The sequence below is a fragment of the Pezoporus occidentalis genome, unplaced genomic scaffold (genome assembly GCF_034315485.1).
Source record: "Pezoporus occidentalis ecotype Australia unplaced genomic scaffold, CSIRO_AGI_Poc_V1 ctg171, whole genome shotgun sequence".
NCBI classification, from domain to species: domain Eukaryota; kingdom Metazoa; phylum Chordata; class Aves; order Psittaciformes; family Psittacidae; genus Pezoporus; species Pezoporus occidentalis.
Window position 1 is genome coordinate 1,771,777 of NW_026913543.1, and position 24,926 is coordinate 1,796,702.

Genomic DNA, 24,926 nt, shown 5'->3' on the forward strand with positions numbered 1-24,926 from the left:
TCTAGCTGAAGCTGTTCTGTTTTACGCATCCTGCAAAACAGCTCAGTGAAAAGAAGAAGGAAGTATAAAATAACAAACAAGACTCTGTGGCAAAGAGTGCAGACTTGTCTCCTTCCTCCTAAGTGAATTAGCCCTTCAGCTAGAGAGTCTTACACTCCATCTCCGTAATCCACTCCATCAATTGATATTTCGCAAAGCCTTGCAGAGCATAATCAAGAACTCTTCAAGCAAGAACTGAAAGCACCACGCTGTCACCCCAGCAGAGCAACCACCATCATTTCTGGCTGCTCCTAAAATGAAGGAGCTACAAATTTAAAGCAGAAAGGGGCCAGTTTTATTGCAGGTGAGTTCTGTAGTTATGGAGTAACGAAATAAAAATGGGCATTGCCTCCCTGTCACCCTGTGCTGAGCACAACAGCGAGGTGCTCTCCCTTTTATGCTCTTTGGTGATTCCCTGCCCTGCCTTCCTCCTTGCTACCCTGGTTGTAATTTCTATGGCAGGATAATTCTCAAAGTCAAAGTAATCTCTCTGGCTGACCTCAGACTGCCTATATTTGTAATGCTATTAAAAGGTGTCATGAAGAGATGAACGGTCCCTTTTTCCAGGACATAGTATTTATAGCATGCCACAAGCAGGTAACCCTTGTAGAGCTAGCCGAATTACTGGGGCCCCTCTCCCCTGGACTTGCTGGTGTGCTTGGCAATAGTTGCATGTTCTTGGCAAAAGAGAACTGAGAAGCATCCAGTGCCAGGCGAAGTCTTTCCCTGCTGCAACCTCACATTGCCTCGAAACTGCAGCATAGGCTCGTGTGACATTTCCACGACATGAAGTGCCCCGCAGGACAGCAGCTCGGGTTACTGCTCTTTAGAAGGAGGTTCTGGAGCTGGACCACTCGGCGTTCTTTCAGGCAACCCAAAGACTTTCTGGGAAACCCCCTTTCACAGGGAAAACCAGAGGTCTGAGCCGCACCACCTCAGCAGCACGGCGCAGACGTGGCTATTGCCCGATGACCCACCTGCAGCTGGAGGAAGCGATGCTCTCGCTACAGGGCGGAAAGGCATAAAGCATCGAGACAACGCGCCTCGAGGGTGAGGGCGCTCGCAGCGCCCGGCCCCTCGCTGGCTGTCGGGACAAGAGCCCGCAGCCCTCCCGGTGGCGAGGCCGTGCCGGAGGCGGGGCGGGAGAGGGCGGGCTCTGCCGCGGTCCTTCCCACGGCCCTTCTCAGGGCCCGGCCCGCGGCGGCCCGGGGCGCTGCGTGGGGCAGAGCGGAGCGGAGAGGAGAGGAGAGGAGCGGAGCGGAGCGGAGCGGAGCGGAGCGGAGCGCGGTGCGGTGCGGGTGTGAGCGGCGCCGGCCGCTGCCAACTTTCCCGGGGCAGGATGGCCGCCAATTTCAACGACATCGTGAAGCAGGGCTACGTGCGCATCCGGAGCAGGCGGCTGGGGGTGAGTGCTGGCACCTCCCGGGCGCGCACCGGCCTCTGGCTCGCCTCTTGTTTTATGTTTGTCCCTTTCCACTCCTTTGTCCTTTTTGTTTTTGCAAGCTGGGCTCAGTGAGTGTCTCCGCGGAGAAGACGTGAGACAAAATTTTGGGGGGGAGGGGAAGAAGAATAAAGGCACCTAAATGCGTGTGTGTATATATATATATATATGCATTATATGTATACGTGTGTGGTGTACCTGTATCTTTGAATCTTTATTCCCTTCTCTCACGCTGGGAGATGGGTTCGCTGCCCGCCCGAAGCCTCGGCTGCTTCCACCGCCCGGCTCTGCCCTTCGTACCCCGACAGCCGCCGCCAACTTGGGGCCGGAGCAGAACGACTGCCGGCGAGGGGAGCGCGGAGGGCTCGGACCGCTGGGAGGGACCGGGTGGCCGGGAGGAGGACGGGGACTGGGGGTGCCTGTGCCCCTGGGATGGCGTCTGCCGGTGCGGGGAGCCCTAGGCAGCGGTGAGAGCTGGGAGCGGTCGGTGGCTGCAGGGGTCCTGGGAGGGGGCTGCTGCAAATCACGGCTTTAAGGTCTTGTGTGGGACAGATGAAAACCTCGCGGTACCCTCAGGGCTTTTGAGTTCATTGGAGCTGCATAAAATGAAAATCCAGAAAGCCCCCTTTAGCTTGTTATTTATGTTTAAACTTCCTGTAAGGTTGTTCTGTCACTAGCGTGCCGTGTTCCTGGGTTCATTGCAGGTGCTCGGTGGGCAGTAGTGACAGGGCAGTTCCCTGCAGTACCTGGTTTGGCATCTGCCCTCTTAAAGCAGGGGCTGTTCACGGGCTGCTGCTGCTGCTACCAGAGCGAGCTACCACGGGCTGCTTGAGTGAGCTACCAGAGCTGCTCCGGTGTTTTCTGCACCTTCGGCCTCCCTTGGCGAGCCAGCACGGCTAAAGGAGGGAGGCTTTGTGTATATAACATGTTTAAATTGATGTATCTGCCTCTCGGGACAGGAAGGGAACTCATTTCTTGTGTTTACTGAGAGCTGATGGATTGGCAGTTCTCAGTTGTTCATAGTGTGAGTTTGCATCAAGATTTATTATGGGAGAGAAGAAGAGGGTGCACAGTCATCTGAAAGCTCTTGCTGGCCCATTACAGTTGTAGTTTCATTCTCTTGCTGTATCCATGCTCAGTGCTTCTCTGCAGCTTTGGTAACTTGCATCTTCCTGAGTTGTTTGGAAACTGGACAGCATTTTAAAGTATTCCAGCAGGCTGTTTTTCTTGTATGTGGACTTGCAGGCACAGTTTTTCTTTAAGAACCACACGATCCTGTGACAGATGGAGATAATGTCATTATGGGGCAACTTGTAGTAAATTTGGCAATTAGTGTATTGTAACTATCCTTTCATTACTAAATGTATGCTTGTATTTAGTTTGCTCCAATGTAAATGAAAAGTAACGTTAAACTTTGACACTTTTCCATAATGTAGCCATGAAATCCAGTGATCATGTAAATAAGGCACACCTTACTCTGAGAAAGGTGTAAGTTCTGGTAATACCTGTGCCTTTCCTTTACTAAGGCTTTCCAGAACACTTTGAGGGTGGTGGTGAAGTGTCTCATTCCTGCTCAATAGACATGCACTTGACAGGTGAATGCAAAAATAGAGCAAGACATGGAGAACAACGCTGAGTCCATGGAAACGGAACAAATATTAAATGTTTTCTTTGGAAAGACGGTTTCTTTATTTGATCTCATTCCTTCCAGTTCTAAGGGTTTGTGTCATTATGAATGGCTGGAATGTGTGGAAGGGGTGGCGGAAAGTGCTTTTGTGAGGGAATCCAAGCAGAGTCCCAGGGAGTTCCCATAGCCATAGATCTGTTAAACTGTGGAGCCCTGAGTTTGTTGCCCTAAGCAGCTCTTTGCACTGGGCGTGCTGTCCCAATGGCTTTCCAGCGCTGTGGAGAACGTTATGAGGAAGGCAGTAGCTGCAGTGATCTGGCTGTCACTGCTTTGCATCTGGAGAAGAGGCCTTTGCTATGCAGGAGAGGTGACCTGTTCAGATCTGGCTGCTCTCTTTGGAAATAGCAGTTTCATCATCAGTAATACTTTACTGTCCTTGTAGCTCTCAGTTTAGCGTATTGGCCCACAGCTTAAGGACGGATGGTTGAAACATGGCTGCAGATTTCTTCCTGTAACTTTTGTTTCCCATAAGCTGCCTAAAAGTGCATTGCTCTGATTTACATCACCCAAGTAGAAACGGGTAATGTGATTAACCCCAGTTCTTTAAATGCAGGTTTGTGTTGCTTGTGGCAACATTGCAACTGTCAGCACCCACTTCTCCCTATGCAGCCCTAGCTAAACGCTGTCCTTTCCCCTTTGTGTGTTTTCTGCCTTGGTGAGGTGTATATGTGCGTGGCTGAGCACCTGGACTGCCACCTGGTTTTAGCAAGAGCTTGAATCCAGCCTCACTCAAGGGCTATGTGAGCTTGGCTTCTTCAGAGGTGAAGGAACTATGCAAACAGCTTTCTATAGAGCAGCTCTGTCAGGGAGAGCGGTAGGACACCCAGGAGCTGGAGGTGGGAAGGGAAAAAACACTTTAGACCTTAAAATACTAACTTTTAAAGAACTTTCCCACACTGAAAACATTAGGAAGGACCAGCCTACTCCAGCCCCATGGAGGACTCCTGCTTATTTGAAAAGTATTCCAATACTCTGTGTGTGGTGGGATGCAAGTGGGAGTTATTAAAGTACATTCCAATATTATGGTGGCACAGCTGTAATCAGTGCATTGTCTTTTCAGACTGAATTCAGCTCCTAGGTTTTTCTCTGCAATGCTATGGTAATTCCATCTCCAAGGGAACTAGGAACTGAGCTTGTATCTACAAATTATCTCAAGAAATGACTTTTCTGAGTAACTGGGGTGCAGGTGCTCCGTTTGGAAAGAAAGGGGTGAAGAGAATCAGCTTTCTCAAAACCAAAGAAAACTGCCAATTCCAGTGGGTAGTGGACAATTCCACTGTAATTTCAAGATTGAATTTTGTACCTGGACTGTTTTTGCACACTTTAAATATGTAAATTTAATTTAATATTATTTAATAGAATGGTTTCCATAGCAACATTTGTATCACATGTGTTTTCTGCAGAGCCAAATATATTCGGGAGAAAGCACACTCTTCCTGATTCTTTCCATCCTTATAGGGAGAAAAATAATTCCCTCAGCCAATGATTTCCCTCTGTTATGTCATTAGCAGTGACACAGAGGAGGTGGTGTGCTGCAAAACTGCTGACAGTGTATAAAAGCACAACCTTCCAGAGTTCCTGAAAACAAAGGAAACCTGCTTTGCTCTGTGAACAGTGCTTCCATCAGTGACCGCTGGACCTGGATTTTGGGAAGGAAGGTACTCAGCTGGGCTGAGTGCTTTTGCCTGCAGTCACCTTCCATCTGATTCAGTGCTTTCTAGCTACCTGTGAAACAGAGGAGTAATTTTATGGCCTCTTTACCGGAATAGGCTTTTCTTGTGCTTATGATTTTCAGATAGTGTCTTTTCTGAGATACAGATGTGGCCTTTCTGAGGGGGAATATATTATGTTGATATTTCCTCTCCTTAATGAAACAGCTAGTTCGTGTGTTTTCATTTTAAGAATGGGTGGATGTGTACTGCTTGTGAACACACTTGAGCTTTCATTTGAGATTGGACTGGCTCAACTCAGTGTTCAAATAATAAGAAATCAAAATAGGTGCAAATCTTTGAACTAAAGGGCCTTTGTTACACTGGTGAGCCTGAAGAGCTTTAAAAGGAAAGGGGCAGTTAGTGGCCTTCTTTGAGGTGCAGCCAGCCCACCTTTCCTCATGGGCTGGGAGGCTCCCAGAAGTGTCTGTTGGTTGCAGCCTCACACTTCTGTTGAACTCCTTGTTGTCAAGGCTTAGCTTACCCCTCCTGCATGCACACCTAAATTCAGGTTTGCTGGAAGCCACATTTTAAGTTGAGCAAGCATTATGGAGTACAGGAGTTGCTCTAAGGGTACTCTTCACTGCCATAGTCAAGGTATAAGGCAGAAATGCATGGTGGAGGCTCAAAGAGAAGGCTCTGATGTTTCTGAAGCCTGTTTCTCTGGGTAAAGACAGCAGTGTTGGAGGTGCTGGTGGCGTGGCACTAAGAGGTGCTGGCTGCCCTCTTGCATGTGGGGCTTTGAGGACGATGCTGTTCCCCTCGGAAGACCCTGCACAATTTACAGGCATCTGGCCTGTCCCTGTCTCTTGATGTATGGGAGACTGATGGAGCAAGATGCCATGGGGTTAGCTGTCAGCCCCTGGTTTCTGATATGCCAGTAGGACACTTGGAGTGTCTTGTTGCATTAAGTGATGAAGTACTGTTAGTGTCAGAGGGAAACAATCTCTTCGATGAACGGCATCTGCCTTAAGCCGTCTGCAGCTAAAAGCCAAATAGTGCTGATCAAACAGAAATGCCTCAGAGAGCCAGCTGAGATGTGCTGCTGGTGAGATGTCTCTGTTAAGGGGTTGTACATAGTCACGGCTATGCAAAGCCTTGAAGAGTCTGGTCTGGCTCTGCACAATACTTGATTGACTAGAAAACATTGGCTTCCAAAAACATTCACTCTGACTTGCTTGGAAACCAGGCATCTTCTTCGCAATAGAGAAGAATAGAGGATTTGGCTATGGTGGCTTGCATGTTGCTGCTTTCTAGGAGGGGTAGAATACCTTTCTGAGCATACCTTAAGATGATACAAATATGACTGTACTCTTTCTCTCAAGCTTTGTCTGCTATGAACACATCTGGCTTGTGTCAAGTATTTTCATTTTATCTCATCTCTCAGGTATATCAAAATGTGAGCTTCATTCTGTGTACTGTGATGCTTGACCTGCTGTGGTGCAAGGTGGATCAAAGCTCTGCATGTGCAATGTGAGGAGGCTGCTACTGAGCAATCTTCCAGGAAAAATCCAACAGCAAGGATAGACAGCATCTTTCAGATTTTTAGGGCTTAAAAATAGATGTGGAGCCATCTATGCTAGTTTGTGCTCTTGTGTGCTCTTCCCAGTGTGCAAAATTCCCTATGCTAAAGCAATCTTTATCTGGTCAATAAACCTCTTAAAACATCTTTATTCTGGAAGACTTTTGCTGTAAGAGGTCTATGCCATAATCTAATATAAATCCAGGTTGAAATAAGGAATTAATTATGGTTTAAAAAGTGAATATACAGTTGTTGCATACTTATTGCTTTCATTATAAAGCCAAAAGAAGGGTAACAGTTGTGGTGCTTTCTGCTTCAGCAAACTTCTCTTTAGCATTGAAACCATTTCTGTTCCCAGGTTATTCACAACATGTTATTTCAGGTCATCTGTGTCTCAATTTCATGGTGAAGATGAAAGAACTGGAGCTGCAAAATAACTTTAGCTCTCACAGACATGGAAGTAGCTCTTCTCTACAGACATAAAGTGGCCTTCCCAAGCTTCAGTGCCTATTTTCACAGGGTATTCAAGTTAAACACTAAAGATCATGTGTACCTAACAGGAGAATAGGGAATGCTGAAATGATTTGCATATGAAAATTGAGGTGACCTCTAATCTAGAAGAGGATGGAATTTTTTCCTTTATAAAAGGCAGGGTTATTAAAATTAGAAGCGTGTAGGACATAATGCTGCTCAATTAATATACATAGATTACTGCTTCTGTATGGCAGAGGCACTTAAAACAAATAGTCCTGGCAATTTGTTAGAAAAGCCTTACAAAGTGTTTATCTCTCTAGAACGTATACTGTGCTAACTAGATACACTGGATGTTTACAACGCAGGAAAACAATCTGAACACTAAAAATAATGTGTGCTGCTCTCAGAATTGGGCATTATTAACAGGCAGCCTGATTTATTTTATTATTGCCATGATTTTATAAGGTATTTCATGCATGTGGAGGTTTGGGAGTCTGCTCCACAAGCTTGTATCACTATCAAGTTATTACAGGCTATTAAAAACAATCCTCTGGGAGGATTCATTGACTTTAATGGAGCTGTGCTAACAGCCAAGTGTCTGTTCCTAAAAATGCAGGTTTCTGCAGAGGTTTCTATATCTGAATGAAGCTCACAGAACGGAAAAGAGGGATAAAGTGGATTCTTTTTTACCTGGCAGTCTGCTTCTTGTACCTCTGTCTGGCCAAGGAGATGCTGCTAACAGAGTTTTGCAGAATGCTGTCTCCTGAGGTATCTCCGACTTCGCCCTTACGGGGTGAGGCACAGACCAGTTCTTGCAGTCGTATCTGTTTAACAGCACTTCTAATTAAATCCGCAGGCTGCACAGCCTGCGCTGGGGTTGTCTGTAACCCCATCTGCTGGAGGCACCTCCTTGTTATGCAAGGAATGATCAGCCTCATCTGTCTATTAGAGTGGGTCCTCCATGGAAATTTGGGCAGGAGCCAAGAATAAGATCTGAGCACCCAGCGTGAGGGTTGGCAGGGTTTTAGAGCTGAAGCCCAGTTCTGATATACCTTGCTCTTGTCCATGGGAGTTCCCCAAGGGCACGGAGATCAGCCCTTGACCTCCAGGTTTCAGTCATGGCAGATACTGGGTTGTCCACCATCTGATGTGTTCCTGCAGTCCTGCCTTGAGGTTTCTGTTGTCATCCTCTCATGGGGCTGGATCTTCTGGGATCAAATGTATAGAATGGAGTTTTAAACTAAGGATTTAGCTACCGTTGTTAAGATGGAGAAACTTTTGCCCATATGTCTAGCAACAAGGTTATTTGAAGAGCTAAAGGTGAGCTAAGCTCAGCCCAGACCTCTTCCTTCCAACTGCTTCTTTGCAGGGCACTTCCCTGGCTGTGCTGGAGGTACTGTGGGCCAGGGCACTCAGCCTTTCCTTACTGTCCTTGCCCTTGATGGGGCAGCATAGTTTAATTTTTTTTCTGTGCCTCTCCCAATCAACTTGGACATGATGAAGTGATTTCTCATTACAGGGGTGACCTAATGCAAGTGCTGGATGTTACTGGAAATGTGGCTGATAAGTAGGGTCTGATTTGGAGTGGAGGGAAGGAGAAAAATCAGAAGCTGTACTTCTGAAAGCTGCTGTGTTGATGCCATCGATCTCACTGGTACAAGGATCACATTAACATACAGTAGAAAAAGTTTGTGTAGGTGACATTGTTCTGAACGCTGTTTAAGACTGATCTGAACCAGCTTAACCCAGTTCAGTAAAGTCCTGATCACAGCGAAATCAGGGAAGTAAAAATTGGTAGGTAACAGGGACTGGGTCTCTTCTGAAAGACGTGACTGCTGGAACTACAGCAGTAGACTTGTTCCCTCTTTAGTATTAACCTCATTGAGGTCAGAAACTAGATCTGTGCATGTCAATTTTCTTTGCTTGATGGGTCTGACTAGCCCAAAACCTCTTAATCACATCAGTGTGAAGGAATGTGGTGTAAGCGGTGTCCTCCAATGCAGAACTAGGGCTCTCCTGGCCAGCCCCATAGCAGGAATTTGTAGTAGCTTAGTGTTTGGTTTGTGACAGAAGGGAGCTGACTTCTTCAGCACTGTGTAACTAGTTGCTTGTTTCTAGGAAATGCTTGCTGAGGTGATATGAGCAGTACTCAAATAGTCCTGGGTTAATTTAAAAACCCAGTGGAAAGAAAGTCCTTCTTAGGGTTTCTGGAGTGCCTGCTTCTTTGGTCAGTGCTTTACAGTATTAGACACTCTCCTAAAATTAGGAGGATGTTAATTTTTGGTGTATTTCAGTATTATTGCATGAGAACTTAGGTGTTGGGCAGTGGCCATATGCTAGGTTTAAGTGGGAAAATTTTTTTGTCATAGACCTTAATTCCTTTCCACACTTCTGTGCTGTAGACCTTTCCTCCGGAAGTTTAGCATTAGCTCATACTTCATACTCGTGTTTTAGGGCTAGATGGGAAAACTTGTGATTCATGCTTAGAAATTTGGAAAAAGTTTTGTGTAAAGTTTTGGCCTTGGTCCACTCCATTTTTTTTTTTTTTAAAACATCAGCAGAAATTCTTGATTGTCAAAAACTGAAAAGAGATGAAGCTTTCTGTTTTTTCTGTTCTCGATTTGAAGTAAACTGACTTCTGTGGAAACTTCATTGAGAAGATTGGTGTTGAGCGTTTAAAATGACATGTACTTTTGCAAGTTTTGCTTAGCGCTGTTTCTGTGAAACCCTGTGGGAGGAGAGGTAAGATGGGGGAGAGACAATCTGCAAGACTAGAACCATATGGTTAAGAAGATTGGTGCTTCAAGAAGCGTGCCAGAAAGTTAATATGGGAATTTTAGAGTACAAGCTGTGAAAAGTGGAAACAAGAATAATGTAAGGCTGGGGGCAGGGTAGGGGGGAGAGAAGGTAAAGTTGTCTGCTTATATCTACATTTGAAGCAGCATTATTAATAAAACTCTTGTGTTCACCTATACAGCTCCTTTCAGTCTGGCAGCATTGAGACAGGGAAAAAATGAACAGATTTCTCATGTATCAACTTCAGCCTGCAAGGTATTAAGCCCATTGGATAGTCATATTTTTAGACAACTGTTAAATAAGGTGTTGGAACATATTCACAGATATTAACATTTCTTACTGCTTGGAACTTGTCAGTGGCAGCAGGGAGAGGATCCAGGATATTGCTTAGAAAGTTTGAGCTTTTATCCTCCAGCTGAAGAGGGGAGGAACACCAGTAAATGTCATTCAAGACCTAATGAAGCTCCATCTGGCTGCTGGCTTTGGGTCTATCAGCCCATGAGCAAGTCCCCTTTAGATTTCCTCTGGCACCAAGTTATGGAATTTGAGTCCAAGTCAGCATGTATCTTGAAGGGCTTACCTCTGGAACTGAAGTAAAGGTTCTCGAAGCAAAGAAGTTGAGTGGGAGAAAAATGAGCAGTGCTTGTCATTTTGGAGCTGCTCACCTTGTGTGATCCATGTGTTTAGAGGAGCAGGGTGTTCAGCCCTGTGTTCTGGATGAGTTAGAAGCAAGTTTTGCAACAAAAATGGAATTCTCTGTCTTCTCTAAGGTATCTTAATTTTCACTTTGTGGAAATGTGATGGAGAGGCAAGGGTCTGATATCTCTCCCATGGCCCCTGCTTTTCATCAAACCACTTTTCCTATTGTGTTTCATTTTAAGGCATCATCTGAGTTTGTTTTGGATATTACTCAGAGCCCCAGCTATGATTCTAAACTGAGCTGGGAAAGCTGGAGGTTTATGTATCTTAAAAATAGGCAAATCTTATCCTCAGAATTGTGTGCAGAGAAACAAAACGGAGCCTAATTTGGTTCATAAAAACCCACCACCACAATCCCCCCAAACAAGTCTAAGAACTGTTCCAGTTTCTTTCCAAGAGGCAGAAGATGTGGGATTATGCAGATCATGATTTGGATATGAAATTCCTGTTTTGACAGTGGCCCTTTTTAGGAGCAGGAACAGCTTTTCTTGTGCTTTCCAGCATATGTTTTCTGGCAATTTACCTTCCACATTCTTTGGAAGGTGGGTTTAGCTTGTGAAGCGAAACAATGAGATTCCCAATTTGCCTTTTCTCATACACTGAGTTAACTAGTAAACAAGTGGTTCTTACTCATTTGCTCGTTATAAAGGTGGAGTTTTCATTTTAACAGGTGTAATGCAAACTGACCAGAACACCCTTTTTCTTCTGCTTTTAATTCAGATCCTTCCCTCATCTTCTGCCAGTTGTTGGTCCCAGTTCTGCATGTTGACTATTTGCTTTTCCTTTGCTAGAAAAAAGTCTGTACGGTTTCTGCATATGAAAGGGTATGCCAAGATCAATTTAAAAGGCAGTGAAAGAAAAAGAAAACCCAATTGTAAACAGGTGAAATTTGGTCTTTTGTGATTTTGATGCCTTTTCATCATCAATTTGTTACACAGTGCGAAGGTAATTTTCCTGCTGGTGTATATGGGCATTACCCTGAAGTTAGATCCATGATAAATTACAATTTTTGCAGTGTTTGTGGAGGCACTTGAAAGAAAGTAACAGATGCAAGGTCTGCACCTGGGACTGACATCTTAATTTGATGTTTGCGTAGTTTTAGGTGTACTGTGGAAGTTGATGGACTGTTCCTATTATCTTCTTGTCTGACTTCATCAAGGGCTGTCAGAAATACCAGTGAAAGTTCAAGCTGCTGTGGGAAGAGTGGGATTTTTTTTTGTTTTTCCGCCTTTACAGAAAATAATGTAGCTTGTTTCAATTCCAAATGGCAATACTGTTAAATCAGTGGTGTTTCTCCCCAGTAACGTTAATGTCGGAGATTAAGTTATCCCTTTACTTACCAGGTAATGTTTATCTGGGGAACTATCAATGCCCTATGGTCAGTAGAGGAAAAATTCCTCTTAATGTTCTCACTAATATCTCCACACTAGTGAGGATGGATGTTAGCTGATTGTACTGAATTAACAGCATACTATTGAGTGGCATACTCTTGGCACGGTGATTATGGTATAATGCAAGTGGCTATTCTTTGTTAAATGAAGTAGTGCACATTAAGGCAGTACTCTGGTAAGCTTTCCTAGGCATATTTTAGGCAGCAGTCACACTTTCTTGAGCATGGAACCTATCTAAATGTGGATGAACTCCTGAACTCTCTCTGTAATGAGTACTACCCAACTGGGACATGAGCAATTAATAGAAGTAGGCTTTGTCCATTTGAACTAATGTGTAGATTAGTCTGAGCAAACGCAAGAGGACCGCAAGAGCCAGTGGAAAGCTGAAGTCTACCAGGGAAATATTGCCTCTAGAATCCTCATTTTTAATCTGTGTTTCTTAAAGTCTGTCCTCCCCCCCAACCCCAAAACAAAATTAAACCCAGTAAACAAAGAAAACCCTCCCCCAGCCTCACTTGCAACTTTACCAGAAAAAATGACTGAATTTTGTGTTTAAAGGCCAAACTGGTGACAAGTTGAACCTGGTTGGTACCTTTAAAAGTTGTGACAGAGCAGCAGAGCTCTTGCATACCTAGGATGGAGTCCATCTCCTGATCACAAACCCCATGCGTGCTGCTCTGACTTGGATCCCTTTGTAATTCAGGATGCAATGACGGTTATCACTCTGAAGCCAGTGCACCAAAGTGCTTGAAGAGGAAAATGCGTTTTGATTGCCATGGACTTCTCCCTGCAGCAGCTTTGAGCAGAGTGGCAGTCCATTAGAGCCCAGGCAAATGACTTCAATTATTTGCTGCAATCCTGTAAGGCAATGCTGAAATGCTTGTTACTATGATTTAATGGGCTGTAATTCTGTCACTCTTAACAAAGCACTATATTTTGGTGAAGTCCAGCTTGCAGTGACTCACTTGGTAGCATTATTTGCTCTTTTATGCAGATTCACTTTGATTTTATAACTGATCTGAGCTGCAGAGGGGCTGGGAAATGACTTATGACTGCATAGCTTTGATGTCAGGATTGAAAGAAAGATGTGGAAGGAATAAATCTTGTTTACCATGTGTTGTGATGGAGCGATGGACTAACCTTGAGACTTACTTGAGGTGTCTGGAGGCATGGGAGGTAGTATTTGCTACAGGAAACCTGTGATGCTCTCTGAAGCTTGCAGTTGAATTAATTGGTGAATAGCAGAATGACAGCGGGCCAGGAATGGGCAGTTATACCCATCTGTTAGTTATGGGCTTGCAGGGCATTTGTCATCCTTGGCTCTCCAAGCAGCACATAACAAGCATCATTAGCTGAACTTAACAGGTGGGCAAGTGGCAACAGGTATAGCCCAATTGCTCAAGTCATACACGGAAGATTGAGAAACTAAAGCCCTTCTGCCATGTCTGGCTTTGGCTGGCAGCTTATTGCTGAAGAACTTACTGAGGTAAAGGACAAATCCATGCACACATTCTGCCCTTCTTCTGTCTCTTGCGTAGTCTTAAAATTAAAAGTCCATCTCTGAAATACAACTCTTACAAATGGTGCTGAAGCCTGTTGCTGGGAGTTTGTGAGCAAGTACAGTTCATCTCCAAACATGAAGCAAGTCCCATCAGTGCCTTCTTACAGCTGAGTTTGGAGCATCGCCTTACCATGGCTTTCACAGGTGAGCTTGTGTTCTCCTGTGAGGATTGATCAGCTATTATCAAGGGTTAGCACTTGTGTACTCTGTAGCCTCTTTGCATCCCATGTACTGATTAGTGAGCTCTGTGAACTGTTAATGAGCTGTATCAATGCTATTTTCCCTCTATAGCCCATGTAATTAAAGTAACCAGATTAGATCCTTGGTTACAAAAAGAATAATTCCAAACCATAATTCATTGCAGTCATTTTAAGTTGCTCAGCAGTTACCTAATTCTAACACAGCACTAAATGGTGTTAATTCACTGGACCGCGCTAATGGCCTGACCCAGCAGGACAGCAGCACATCCAACTGCACTCTGCAGAGCTCAGCCAGCACGAGCTGGCTGCACAGAGGCAGTTTTTAGTCTGCATTGAAGCCTTTACTATTTTTTTTCTTTCTTTAGTAGTTAAGAGTCCTAGGCTGATTATTCTCCTATCCAGTTTCATGCCTAGAATTAACTGTGCCCATATATAAAGCTTAGCAGATGTTCAAGGAGCCAAATCAGATACTTAGCTTCAGTCTGACTTTTTTCAAGCTGTCGCTAGCAAGAGAGGGTTTCTGCTTCCTGGTAAATGCTTCCTGGCACTTGGAGGCACTCTCCTCTAATGGCCTTAACAGCCCAGAATTATAACCTTTTCTGTGTATGATTTAAAAACCCCAACCTAACAAACCAGCAACCCTATGCTTTGAAGGCTGTAAGCCAATAAAGAAGGGCCTGAAAGTGGAAGGTTATTTCAGGTAATGCTGTCCTTCTAATGATGCTGCATCCAACTCATCATTTTTTTGAGAGAGTAGGCTGGAAGCTGATGTCTTGCTTTTAATGTCCTTTAGGTCCTGAAATTCCAGACAGTCAATGGAGAAACTAAAAAATGGAATCAAGTTCTGTATTGCTCTCCATGGCATCAAACAGCTTCTGCCTTGCATCTCCTGTGTAGTTTATTATACAGTGTAATTTATTTACACATCAGTTTATCAACAAGTCTCCTGTGAGTTGCATGTAAGGAGCACCTGCCAATGCAAATTCAAGGCACCATGCACTGAGAAGAGAAGGGAAAGAAATTACTCCTTTGCAGAACCCTGGTGATATTCATGTGGGATAAGCAAGTCCTAAACCCCAGCCCTGTCATCTTAATGACATTTTGCATTAGTGGCTATTGCTGTTCTGTCCCAGGTGGCAACCCCCTGAGTGACCTGCATTAGAGAGCTCTTTCCCAGCCCCTTGAGGTCCGAATGCTGTTTCAGGTGTCCCCCCAAGCCTGGTGGCTTCTCTGCCCTACCTGGACGGTACCATAGTGTCCTTCCAAAGCCCTCAAAAATTGTACGTCAGAGAGATTTCATTGGTAATGCACTTCATCGTATGTCCAGGATCTGTAATTAAGATGCCTCTAAACTCTAGATTCCCAGCTGCTGAGTGCAATGATTTGGAGGGGTATATTGCTTCTAAGCTACTTTATTGACAGTTGCAGTGATTCATTGTAAAAGGCTCTCATGAGCTCCTGGGTGTCACTTTAAAAATTAAAATAAAAGCTAATCTCTTACCAGGCAGGAATGTCTCAGCAAATCCCTTCTTGTCTTTCAGTGAGCCCATTCCATCTTGAAATCTGCCAGTGGTGACTTGTGCCAGCAGCAGCATTTTCGTTGAACATTTTTGCCCCTTTGTCTGAACCAATGACTAATATATATATATATATATATACACACAGCAGCTACAGGCAAAACCTGTAAATGCTGCCTGTGTTTCCCTGTCATCGTCCATCGTCACAGAACATAGTATAGGCATGAAATAAAACAAAGGCTTCATTACTGAATCGTTAGGTAATCTTGGGTGAGCCATTTTACTGTCTCTGCTTAGATTATGCTTCCTCACCACCCTTCTGTGGACAATGTGCCCTAGATCATAGCAGGCAGACTTTCAGTTGCTGAAGATGTTTTGGCAGCAAGTCTTGTCTGTGGAATTAATCCCATGTAATCATGAAGGACCAAAAAAACCCCAAAAGATTAGGAAAAAGTTGCCTCCTAACTAGTGTGCCAAGTGGGAATGCATCTGTAGGCTCAAATCCAGCTGTTTGGTGCTTTAAACTAAGGATTGAGTTCTGAACCTCAACCACTAACAAAAATCCCACTTGGTTGATGCAATTCCAGTTTTGAGGGAAGGGATAGAAAGAAGGAGTTTTTGAAGAAGAAAGAGTGTTTAAAATGCCTCATTTTAGAGCAGCAGGCATCTGTTTTGACTTGTATTAATAAATGTAAAAGTAAAAGAAGGGCTATAGATTCATAAAGATCTGCCAAACAGTCTTCTGTGTACTGGCCTTATAGCAAGTTCTGGCCATTGCCGAACCTGTATTTCGTAACTTCATGGAAAAGCATGGCAAAACTGAGCAATGTAGTGCATTCTGATCAGGCACAGAGACAAGATTACAGCTTCATTCCCTATTAGCAGCTGTGGATGACTTCTTAGTGTAAAATACTGTTTCAGAAGATGTATACTGAATGAGAGGAAGAAGTGAGGTTTCTCCCTCCACAAATGTGTTTCTCGGGGGAAGCGGAAATCTAGATTATTTTCTTTGGTTCCCCAGAGAATAAGATAGCTTGATATAAACCAACTTTGATTTATGTAGTCATTATAACCTGATCACAATGAATAATGCAATATCACTTACTCATAACACACATTAAACGGGTATTCTGGGAAAGTGAAATTGTCTTGTTGCCAAGTGCAGCAGTATCTGTACAGAAAACATGTGGACAACTTTGCTGCTTGTTTCCCAAAGCTGGTGAGCCGCTCTCCATTTCTGTGCACTATTTAAGTCAAGCTAAACACATTTCAGTACAAGTTAGATAGATTTACAGCTATGTGATTATTTCTAGTAATCCATCTACTTGTAATTGTTTTATACTTTACATTGTGGTTTTGTAGACTGAAATAGAGCTGAACACTTGGATGAAGTGGGCAAGGGACAAAGCTGGGCTGGAAAAGTAGAGGAAAGACATAACCTAATGGAAGAAATACATTCAAATTAAGTACTTCCATTTTGTAAGTCATGGAAAGATTGTGGGGTCTTCACTAGAGCCACAGTTCCATTCTACCTGATGTATAGAAGTCATTAAGTCATCATCATGCTTGTACTTAGATGTCTTTACTAGAAAGCGGTCCTCCAGATTTTCCCAACGAAACAGCTACCTGATGGAGATCTGCTGCTCCAGATGTGTCTGAGAAGTGAATATAGTTCAATGATGAGCTGCAATCTGCATTTGTAGGTAATAATTCACTTTTCTAGTTGCAAAGCAAAATTCTAGATCCGGTCTCCTCACAAAATTCCTTCAGGCTAAGAATTCTGTTGCAGGGCTCTTGACACTTACTGAGTCAGAAGTGACACATTAAGGCACTTTTAAAATAGAAGAAATAAGATCCACACACTTAGTACAAGCTGGCTAATTTCCTATGTGACCAACTCGCAGTTGGAAAGGACCTTGTACCTGGAGCTCCAGTCCACTGGGCACTTCCTGGCAAAGTTCATCAAAACCACTCAATTTTCTGCTTGTAACCGAGGTATTTCAGTGGGTGAGCCATCTACCAGCCTTGGATAAAATGACAGCACTTGTTTTCCTATCTCCCTCCTCTTTCTACCCCCAAAAAAGATCTCAGAGGTACTGTGAGAAATGCCTTGTGCCATTGTGCTGTGCCTTTGCTAGATTAGGTTTCTAGAGATTATCAGCAACAAAATGCAAGATGCCGGCAATAGCCCAGGTTTTCTGGTGCCTGTCCTAAGCTGCATGATTGTACTTTCAGCTACTGCTGTAAAAAAAGGCAAGTTTGTGATTATTTAACAGGAAGTTCAGTGTCTCTGTAAATGCAGCTCATTGCAATTCTTTGTTTTAGGGCAGAGAGCAGAAAAACACAACACTAATAAAATAGAGCAGCTTTCCCTTAAGGTTCACTTGTTCACAAAGGGGAAATTCGCCAGATGAGACTTTGTGCTACCATCTCTGACCTCAGTATCCCTCTTAAATAACTAACAAAAGGGGTGGAATTGTTTGATCCTGAAGTAAAATAGGCTTGCTTTGCTATAATGTAGGAGAAGCCACATATCTTGATTTTAAAAGATAGCCTGTTTTAACCTCCCTGCCCCAAGATAAGAAAAATAGCCTCCCCCTCAGTCTGGAAATAATTGTCTGTTTGCAAATGCTTTTTTAAAGCACTTGCTGAACAAAGGTATTAAGGGTTGGGGTGAAGTTGCTTTAGACTGAAATGCAGATTTTAGTTTCTAAATACAAGTATTTGTTTTCTGCATGGAATAATTTATGCTTCACGTCAAAGAATGACATTTGTAGGCATTCAGAAAGCTAGCTCTTGGCTATCTTGGCTAATGATCAGCTGGGAGGTGGTGAAGGCTGACAGATCGCCCTCCCCACACCTATTTCCAGGGGCAGTCCAGGGGTTTGGGTCGTCATGTAGGACAGCACGGCTCGTTTCAGCTTCCCTCTCTGCAGGGAGAGTATTCCCACACCACAGCTGAACCACGGAATCCAGGCAAGTCAGGAGAAATGTTTCCACTGTACTCAGCCAGATGCTGACCAGTTCCAGCTGAGGTTAATAGCTCCTTTGCTTCACAGGGCAGAGCATGGGAGCGGGTGAGCAATCCTGCCTGGTTTCGAAGGCATAGCGCCGAGAGGCAGGAATCCAGATACTCAGATTGCATCATTCCTTTGAAGTCACTTCTTTGACTTCATTTGTGGTAATGATTTATATCAGCTGGTCTTTAGAGCCAAAAATAGAACTGTTTTGATGTGACCTTGGACATGCATGTTGGATCCCTTATCTGGGTTTTGGATCATCCACGTGATAAACAATCACGTTCTTTCCCTTCAGTTTTACATTGATACCTACTTAATGGGCTGTTGGAACCTGTTAGAAGCTGAAATTTCCAGGAGAGACCATAGGAAGTAGATGCTAATTTTTGATACTCGAATTAACTTCTGAGTTAGACTTTCTGTAAGATCTCACCGGGAAAGCTTTGTGAATTTTAGGTGTTATGCAAATGACAGCTATTACTGTTCTCTCTCAGCACATCAGATCCTGATTTGCTGTTTGGATTTATCTAATCACTGTCAGCCCAAGTGTTTGGTGTGGAAGTAATTACAGCGGTACTTTCAACTAATTCCTATTCATGGTGTAGTACTGAAAATGTGGATTTGAGCGGTAAGTTAGCTAAGCATTCGTGATGGAATAGGCACCTGAGAGCTTCCAGGACTGGTTCATGTTGCTGCTGTCAAAATGTATCAATGTAAACAGTTCCCATACCTTCTTCAAGCTGAAGAAATACTGACAAGTTTCAGGCACTTACTAGATCATGGTGGCATCAAAGACCTAATTATTTGCTCTGTATTGTAGCTCATAAAGGGTCTATGATTAGCTCTCTGTCTTAGGCACATCATCTGTGCATTGAGTGTGTTGAAGGGCTTTCAGTGCTCCTAGGCAGATGCTGCCAAATTGGTTATTCATAGAATCATAGAATGGTTTGGGTTGGAGGGGACATTTAAAGGTCACCTAGTCCAGCACCCTTTTTTAGTGCTTTATTGCTAGAGGTTTAGGGTACCATGTAGTTCATGCTCAGTCAAGATGGTGGTGAATGTTCATGTGTGAGAGATACGTGTCATGGGAGCAGAGAAGTGGGACTGTGTTACTAATAAGTATTCCTGATGGCTCCATTTTCTCATTTTTGAAGGTGCTAAGCAGGTTTCAGTAGAGGGCCTATATCTTCCTTTTGAATTTGTTTATGTAAACTCAGCAGAGAGGAGTTAACCATCATAACCATTTTAACATTGATGGGATTCTGAGCTGTATATTCAGGCAAAAAATTGTTTGTTGTCTCTTATCAAACAACATACTTTATTCTACTTTAAACTACTATTGTGGTAGAATCTCTCTGCCTAGAGATTGCCTAGGAGGAGAGAGCTGACTAGCTCATGCAGGAGGAGGAGGAAGTTCAGAGGAGGGACCTTCATGACCTGACTTTCCTCCAGGTTTGTCGAGTTAGCGTCATGAATGCTGTTTGTTCCTTATAGGTATAGTTACATGGGTCATGATGATGCTGTCCTGAGGCACTGATATAATGTATTCCAACCCTGGGATTCTTCTGTTAGAGGATTGTTCTAATATGGGATCAGAACCAAAATTGAAAGACCGGTATTTATGTTGTAGGCTGATTTGGTTTTTGCATGCTTAGAGGTACTTACAGTTTTGGTCCTTCTCCCCCAGCTTTGTCCTGATTCTGATCTAAATCCAAGAATTAGCCTTGTATTGGTCATTGTTGAGCTGTAGCAATAAATTCCAGTAGCACTTACTTGAAGCCATCTACCATGCTTGACTGGAGTTGACTGTTAATAGTACTTAAGCTCCTGGTGGCATTTGGGAGGCCGATAACCATACTGGATCTGTGCCCAGCTGGAGGCAGAGCAAAACTTCAGTGGTTTATTTGTATTAAGGTGTTGTTCTCGTGTTCTGCCCCTAATTCCATGTGCTGCTGAGCTCACTGTTGAGCTACAGATTTTGCTGACCCAGAGAGGCGCTTCTGAGTGCAGATGGTCTGAACAGGACATCGCTGTAGTTGTCTTTGCATGTGTTGTACAATGGCAAATGCGTTACTAAAGAATTCTATTCTCTTCTATGGGCTTCTAATTGCTGAAGTTAAAGTGAAAAGTGGGTGGGGTTTTGGAGAGGTTTTTTTTATCAGATGTGATGAGGTCATCTGGGCCAGGCAAACAAGGTTCTCAGAAGGTAAAGGTAGAAAGTCTCTTCCAGTAGAAGCAGGTGCATATCTAAATGGCTTTTTGGGTGGTAAGCTGTCATTTGGGTCAGTGTCTAATAATTTTTAAACAACTCAATTCAAACCCTTGCATTAAACATAACAGGTTGAGAGGCCAATAAGCTGGAAAATTGGAAGGAAATCTTGATAGGTTCAGCTGGTGCCTGGCATCAGAGCAGCCTGTCCATATTGTAAATGCTTCTGCAGCCAAGTGGGCCAGGGGTGTGAATGCCCACATGTCAGGCAGAAGAATAAAGCTGGGGGGAGTAATGTGATTCTCTGAACAGCTTTATAGAAGCAGCTAAAAGCTGGCAAAAGAAACAGCTATAGTCAACGAACAAACATTTGTGAGTACAGAAATAAAGTTGCTTTTCATGGACATAATTGTTTTGTGCTAAATGCATTGGTTAGAAGCCCATCAAGGGTTCAAAGGATGGATTTGCCTTGGCCGCTGGTTACCTGTTGGGTGCTGGCTTAGCTGGAGGTGGTGAGATGTTTTGATGGGTCACTGATCACTCCAGTGAATTTGTGCTGTCAGAGCTGTGAACTACTTGATAATGGCTGGTCAGATTGTTTTTCTTTGAAATCACACTAATTTTAGTGGCAGTTTTGTTTTATTTCTAATTTACCAGGTGTTACTTTGGAATTACTAATTAGATGTAGGCTGTGAACAGTTGGCAAGGCTTATAACTCTTTCCCTCTATACTGACAGTATGTTATCTGAGCTGAGATCTATGGTTTGAATGTAAGAGGATGGTAGAAAGTGCACCACAGTTAAGGAATAGGTGGGAAGATTGTGAGAAATGGTGGCAGAAGTTTGAGAGGAAGTGGCTTAACGCTGTAGATGGAAAGGAAGTTTTTTTATCTCCTCTGCACAGTTTGCCACAAATTACTTGAGTTTAAATTCAACTGGACTCTGAAAGCAAAATGCCAGTTGTCAGAATGGTCCTAGGTTCTACAGTTAAATTATCTTTTTTGCTACCCAGTAATTCAGTTCCTTCTCCCTTATCTGTATCCTTGTTTATCCTTGCACACAGAATATTTCTCTTCCTTGTGTGATGGAAGATCCATTGCTACCTCTCTGCTTAAGCTTTCTTCATGTCCATCTGAAACATGCAAGACTGGAACTGTAATAAGTCCATGTGGAAAAGTCTGACACTTATTTTTACAAAGCTGTTCTTAGAAACCCTTGCATTTGCAAGCAAGCATAATTACAGCTCTTTCTTCCTAGCACCTTTCATGCATTCATGCGCTGTCTATAGAATTTAGATTGTGTCGTAATTCAAAAGAAATAGTAAGTATCCATTAGCTTGATTTTATGTTTTGTCTAAGCTACTGAGAGCCATTAATTGTTGCTCCAGAGCAAGAACTGATTTATGAGTTTAACATCTATGTGAATGCTTGGAGATGCCAAGTTTACTCTTTTGTGTTTCTAGATTTACCAGAGATGCTGGTTAGTATTCAAAAAAGCTTCAAGCAAAGGGCCAAAGAGGCTGGAGAAGTTCTCAGATGAACGAGCTGCTTACTTTAGATGCTATCACAAGGTAAGGCACAGGGTTGCTTCTTTTCTCAATTTTGTTTTATATGTACAATCAAGAGTAAAATTTGAAGTTGACATGTATTAATTTGCCTGAAAACTGGAATTTTTTTCCTATCAAGGTCCTAAACCCACTTGTGTGTTCCTTCATTCAGTGAAGTAGAGGCAAAGTGTTCTGTTTTCTGTTTTGAAGCAAGCATCTTGCTAAGCTAATGGAAAATGCCTTTCTTTTTAAAGAAGATGTCCCTTTTCTCAGCCCTTTAAAATCAGATCTGAAGTATTTGCAATGGCTCCGACTCTTCATAATTACAGTAGCGACCACCCAAGGTAACGTGAATTCAAAAAGCTGGATACGTAGATGTTCTCATTTGACTAGGATATTGCATCTGTGGGAAGACAGTAGACAGCTACTAGAGGTGAAGGCTAATGTGCAAATTTTTCTTGCAATGATGGTGTGAACACCCTTGCTAAATTCACAAGTATTAAAAGAATGAAGTTTTCCCCTCTAATCACTACTCTGGAGTTATGTGCACATTTCATATTCATCTAAGAATTTACATGTGTAATTCTCCTGGGCATGGAGGTGAAAATAAGAAACCTTTTAACTCAGAATCCTTGTTGGCAAAAGCTTAATATATTAGAAGATTAGGAATTATGTGCTTAATTCCTAGGAGTCGGTGAGCACAGCTCAGCTTGAGGCTGATCCACGCTTACTCACTTTGACATACATTTAGGAGGAAATCTTGAGGGAATACCAAATGTGAATTCAGACTTGTCTGTTTGCATGCCATGTAATTTGTAATGGATTGCTCATAAAACCTGTGGCTATTTGTAGTAAGTCATGCCCAGAAATAGTTCATTCAGATTTACAGTAAGCAACTTTCAAAAGTAACGAGAAGTGCGTTTTTTTTATCTGATGTGTGTGAGGGTGTGTATAAGACAATTTCCAGCTTTGTGTGAAATGCTGCATTCATAGTAATATGGCTTTGTCAATTATTGATGCAAATCTGTATTTATTCCATTGGATTAATGCAATATATTAGCAGCACACACTGTCTTGAAGTTCACATTAAGTAATGAATATGAAATCCAAGAAGAATCTGATTAGGCTGGATTTTTTCTCTTCTTTCAAGAAGATCTGTGCCTTCACACTTATTTGTGATATGTATAACCTAACAGCAGTTTCCTACATGTGTCCTGGGGTCAGCTGTAACAGTTATTTTTCTCCTGCTCAGTAGCTGGTGCAGTGCTGTGTTTTCGACTAGCCAGAGAACAACGCTGATAACACCGATGTTTTCAGTTGTTGCTAAGTAATGTTTACTCCAATCAAGGACTTTTCAGTCTCATGCTCTGCCAGTGAGGAGGGGCGCAGGAAGCAGGGAGGAAGCAGCGACAGGACACCTGACCCAACCTAGCCAAAGGAGCATTCCATGCCACAGCACACCATGCCAATATATAAACAGGGGAGAATTACCCAGACAGCCCAGTTCACTGCTCGGGTCGGGCTGGGTGTTGGTCCGCTAGTGGTGAGCAATAGTATTGTGCATCAGTTGTGTTTATTGTTTTCTTTTTCTTTTCCCTGTTTAGTTTTGTATTCTCTTCCCTTATTATTTCCATTATCATTATTATTATTGGTGGTACCAGTAGTGGTTTTGTGTTATACCTTAGTTACTGGACTGTTCTTATCTCAACCTGTGGAGTTAAATTCATTTGATTCTCTTCCCCATCCCTCTGGGAGAGGGGGGCACAGGAGGAGGGGGGTGAGTGAGTGGCTGCATGGTTCTGAGTTACCAGCTGGGCTCCAACCGTGACACTCTGGATCTGGAGACTAATGCACCATAGAAAGTCTTGCTATCTTGGAGGAATTTTCAGTTATAAGTCAGTCTGTAATTCACAGTTAATTTTAAGCTGTTGCTGCTTCTATAAATTTAGTTTCTAGATTTCTCTGGTAGCTTGTGTGACAGGAATAAACAATGGTCAAACTCCCGTATCAGTCAATGGGAATTAACTGTTTAGTAGCTGCAAACTCTTGCTTTCTGCTTCTGAGAGCTGTAACATAATCAGAGCTGTAACATTAATAAAGGCACTAAAGCAAACCCTAGTTTTGACTGAGGTTTGAGAAATATCATAGCAGTAAGACATCTTCCGCACATATTTTGTGTGGATTTTATCAGAACTTGGCCAAATCTAGGGGTTCTTTTAAGCAGGATGAAGGCCTAAATCCTCATGTCTTGAGGGGAAGGAATTTTTACCTTTTGGAGGAGTAAACCACATTTGAATGCATGGTGTCCTCCTGAAAGCACTGGAGTGAGCTGATAGATTATTATTTCCTAAATCTCCTTTGGGGCAGGAGAGGTGCCTTAGGGTCTGAGTCTTAAGAGTCTTAAGTGGAATATACCTGAGATGATGCATCTTCTATTGCTTTTTGTTGTCTTGGACACATCGAGTTAGACTACCAGCTTCAATCACCCTGAGCCCTTCCCTAAAATTCTGTCTGCTTCAGGTCCTTGAAATGTAGACCCAAATTATGGGATACAGTATTGAGGTTTCTGCCAGGAACCTGTAGTCCTCCTGTTAAAATGGACATCTCCCTTCGCAGCACAGGAACTGGATGCTGTGGATGTACTTGCTGAGAGCTACTGGGGTGCAAACAGGCTGGATGGCCTTGTGGGATCTGCCCTGGAAGATCGCCATCGGCGTTTGTTCTCCTCATCACCACTTCTTACCCTTCCTCTTCACCACTCTGTAATGAAGCAATGCTAACCAAGTACAGTGTGATCACCCAGGACAGGGGGTTGTCACTTACATGGTGTTGCTGTTTGGCAATGGGGCTCTGCAGTATCCCTGTTTTTACCCTGTGATGGTAAATGAGGCTGTCCTCTAGTTGTAGAGTCATCAGCTATACAGGCTGATGGATCCTGTTTAGTTTTAATGAACCTTCCTGAAATGGAAGCTAATGAATATTAAATAGCATTTTCTGGCTAAAATGTGTTAACTTACAAAGAGCACAGGTGGAAAAAAGCAAGCTTCTTTTTAAAGTAAGCTTTGTAAATGTGTGAAATTCTAAGGTGGTAAATGATGCAACTTCTAACAGCATTAAAT

General features: G+C 43.2%; 1 protein-coding gene across 5 annotated transcripts in view; it reads left to right on the plus strand.

The window, feature by feature from the left end:
- Positions 1 to 1,284: 1,284 nt before the first annotated feature.
- Positions 1,285 to 24,926, plus strand: part of DOK5 (docking protein 5) — a 44,201-nt gene continuing 20,559 nt past the window's right edge. For all 5 annotated transcript variants that reach the window (XM_062613967.1, XM_062613970.1, XM_062613969.1 and 2 more), the window contains exons 1-2: positions 1,285 to 1,444; positions 21,724 to 21,831. In XM_062613967.1, coding sequence (XP_062469951.1) covers positions 1,379 to 1,444; positions 21,724 to 21,831 — 174 coding nt within the window. In that variant the 5' untranslated portion in view covers positions 1,285 to 1,378. The remainder of the gene's footprint in view (positions 1,445 to 21,723; positions 21,832 to 24,926) is intronic.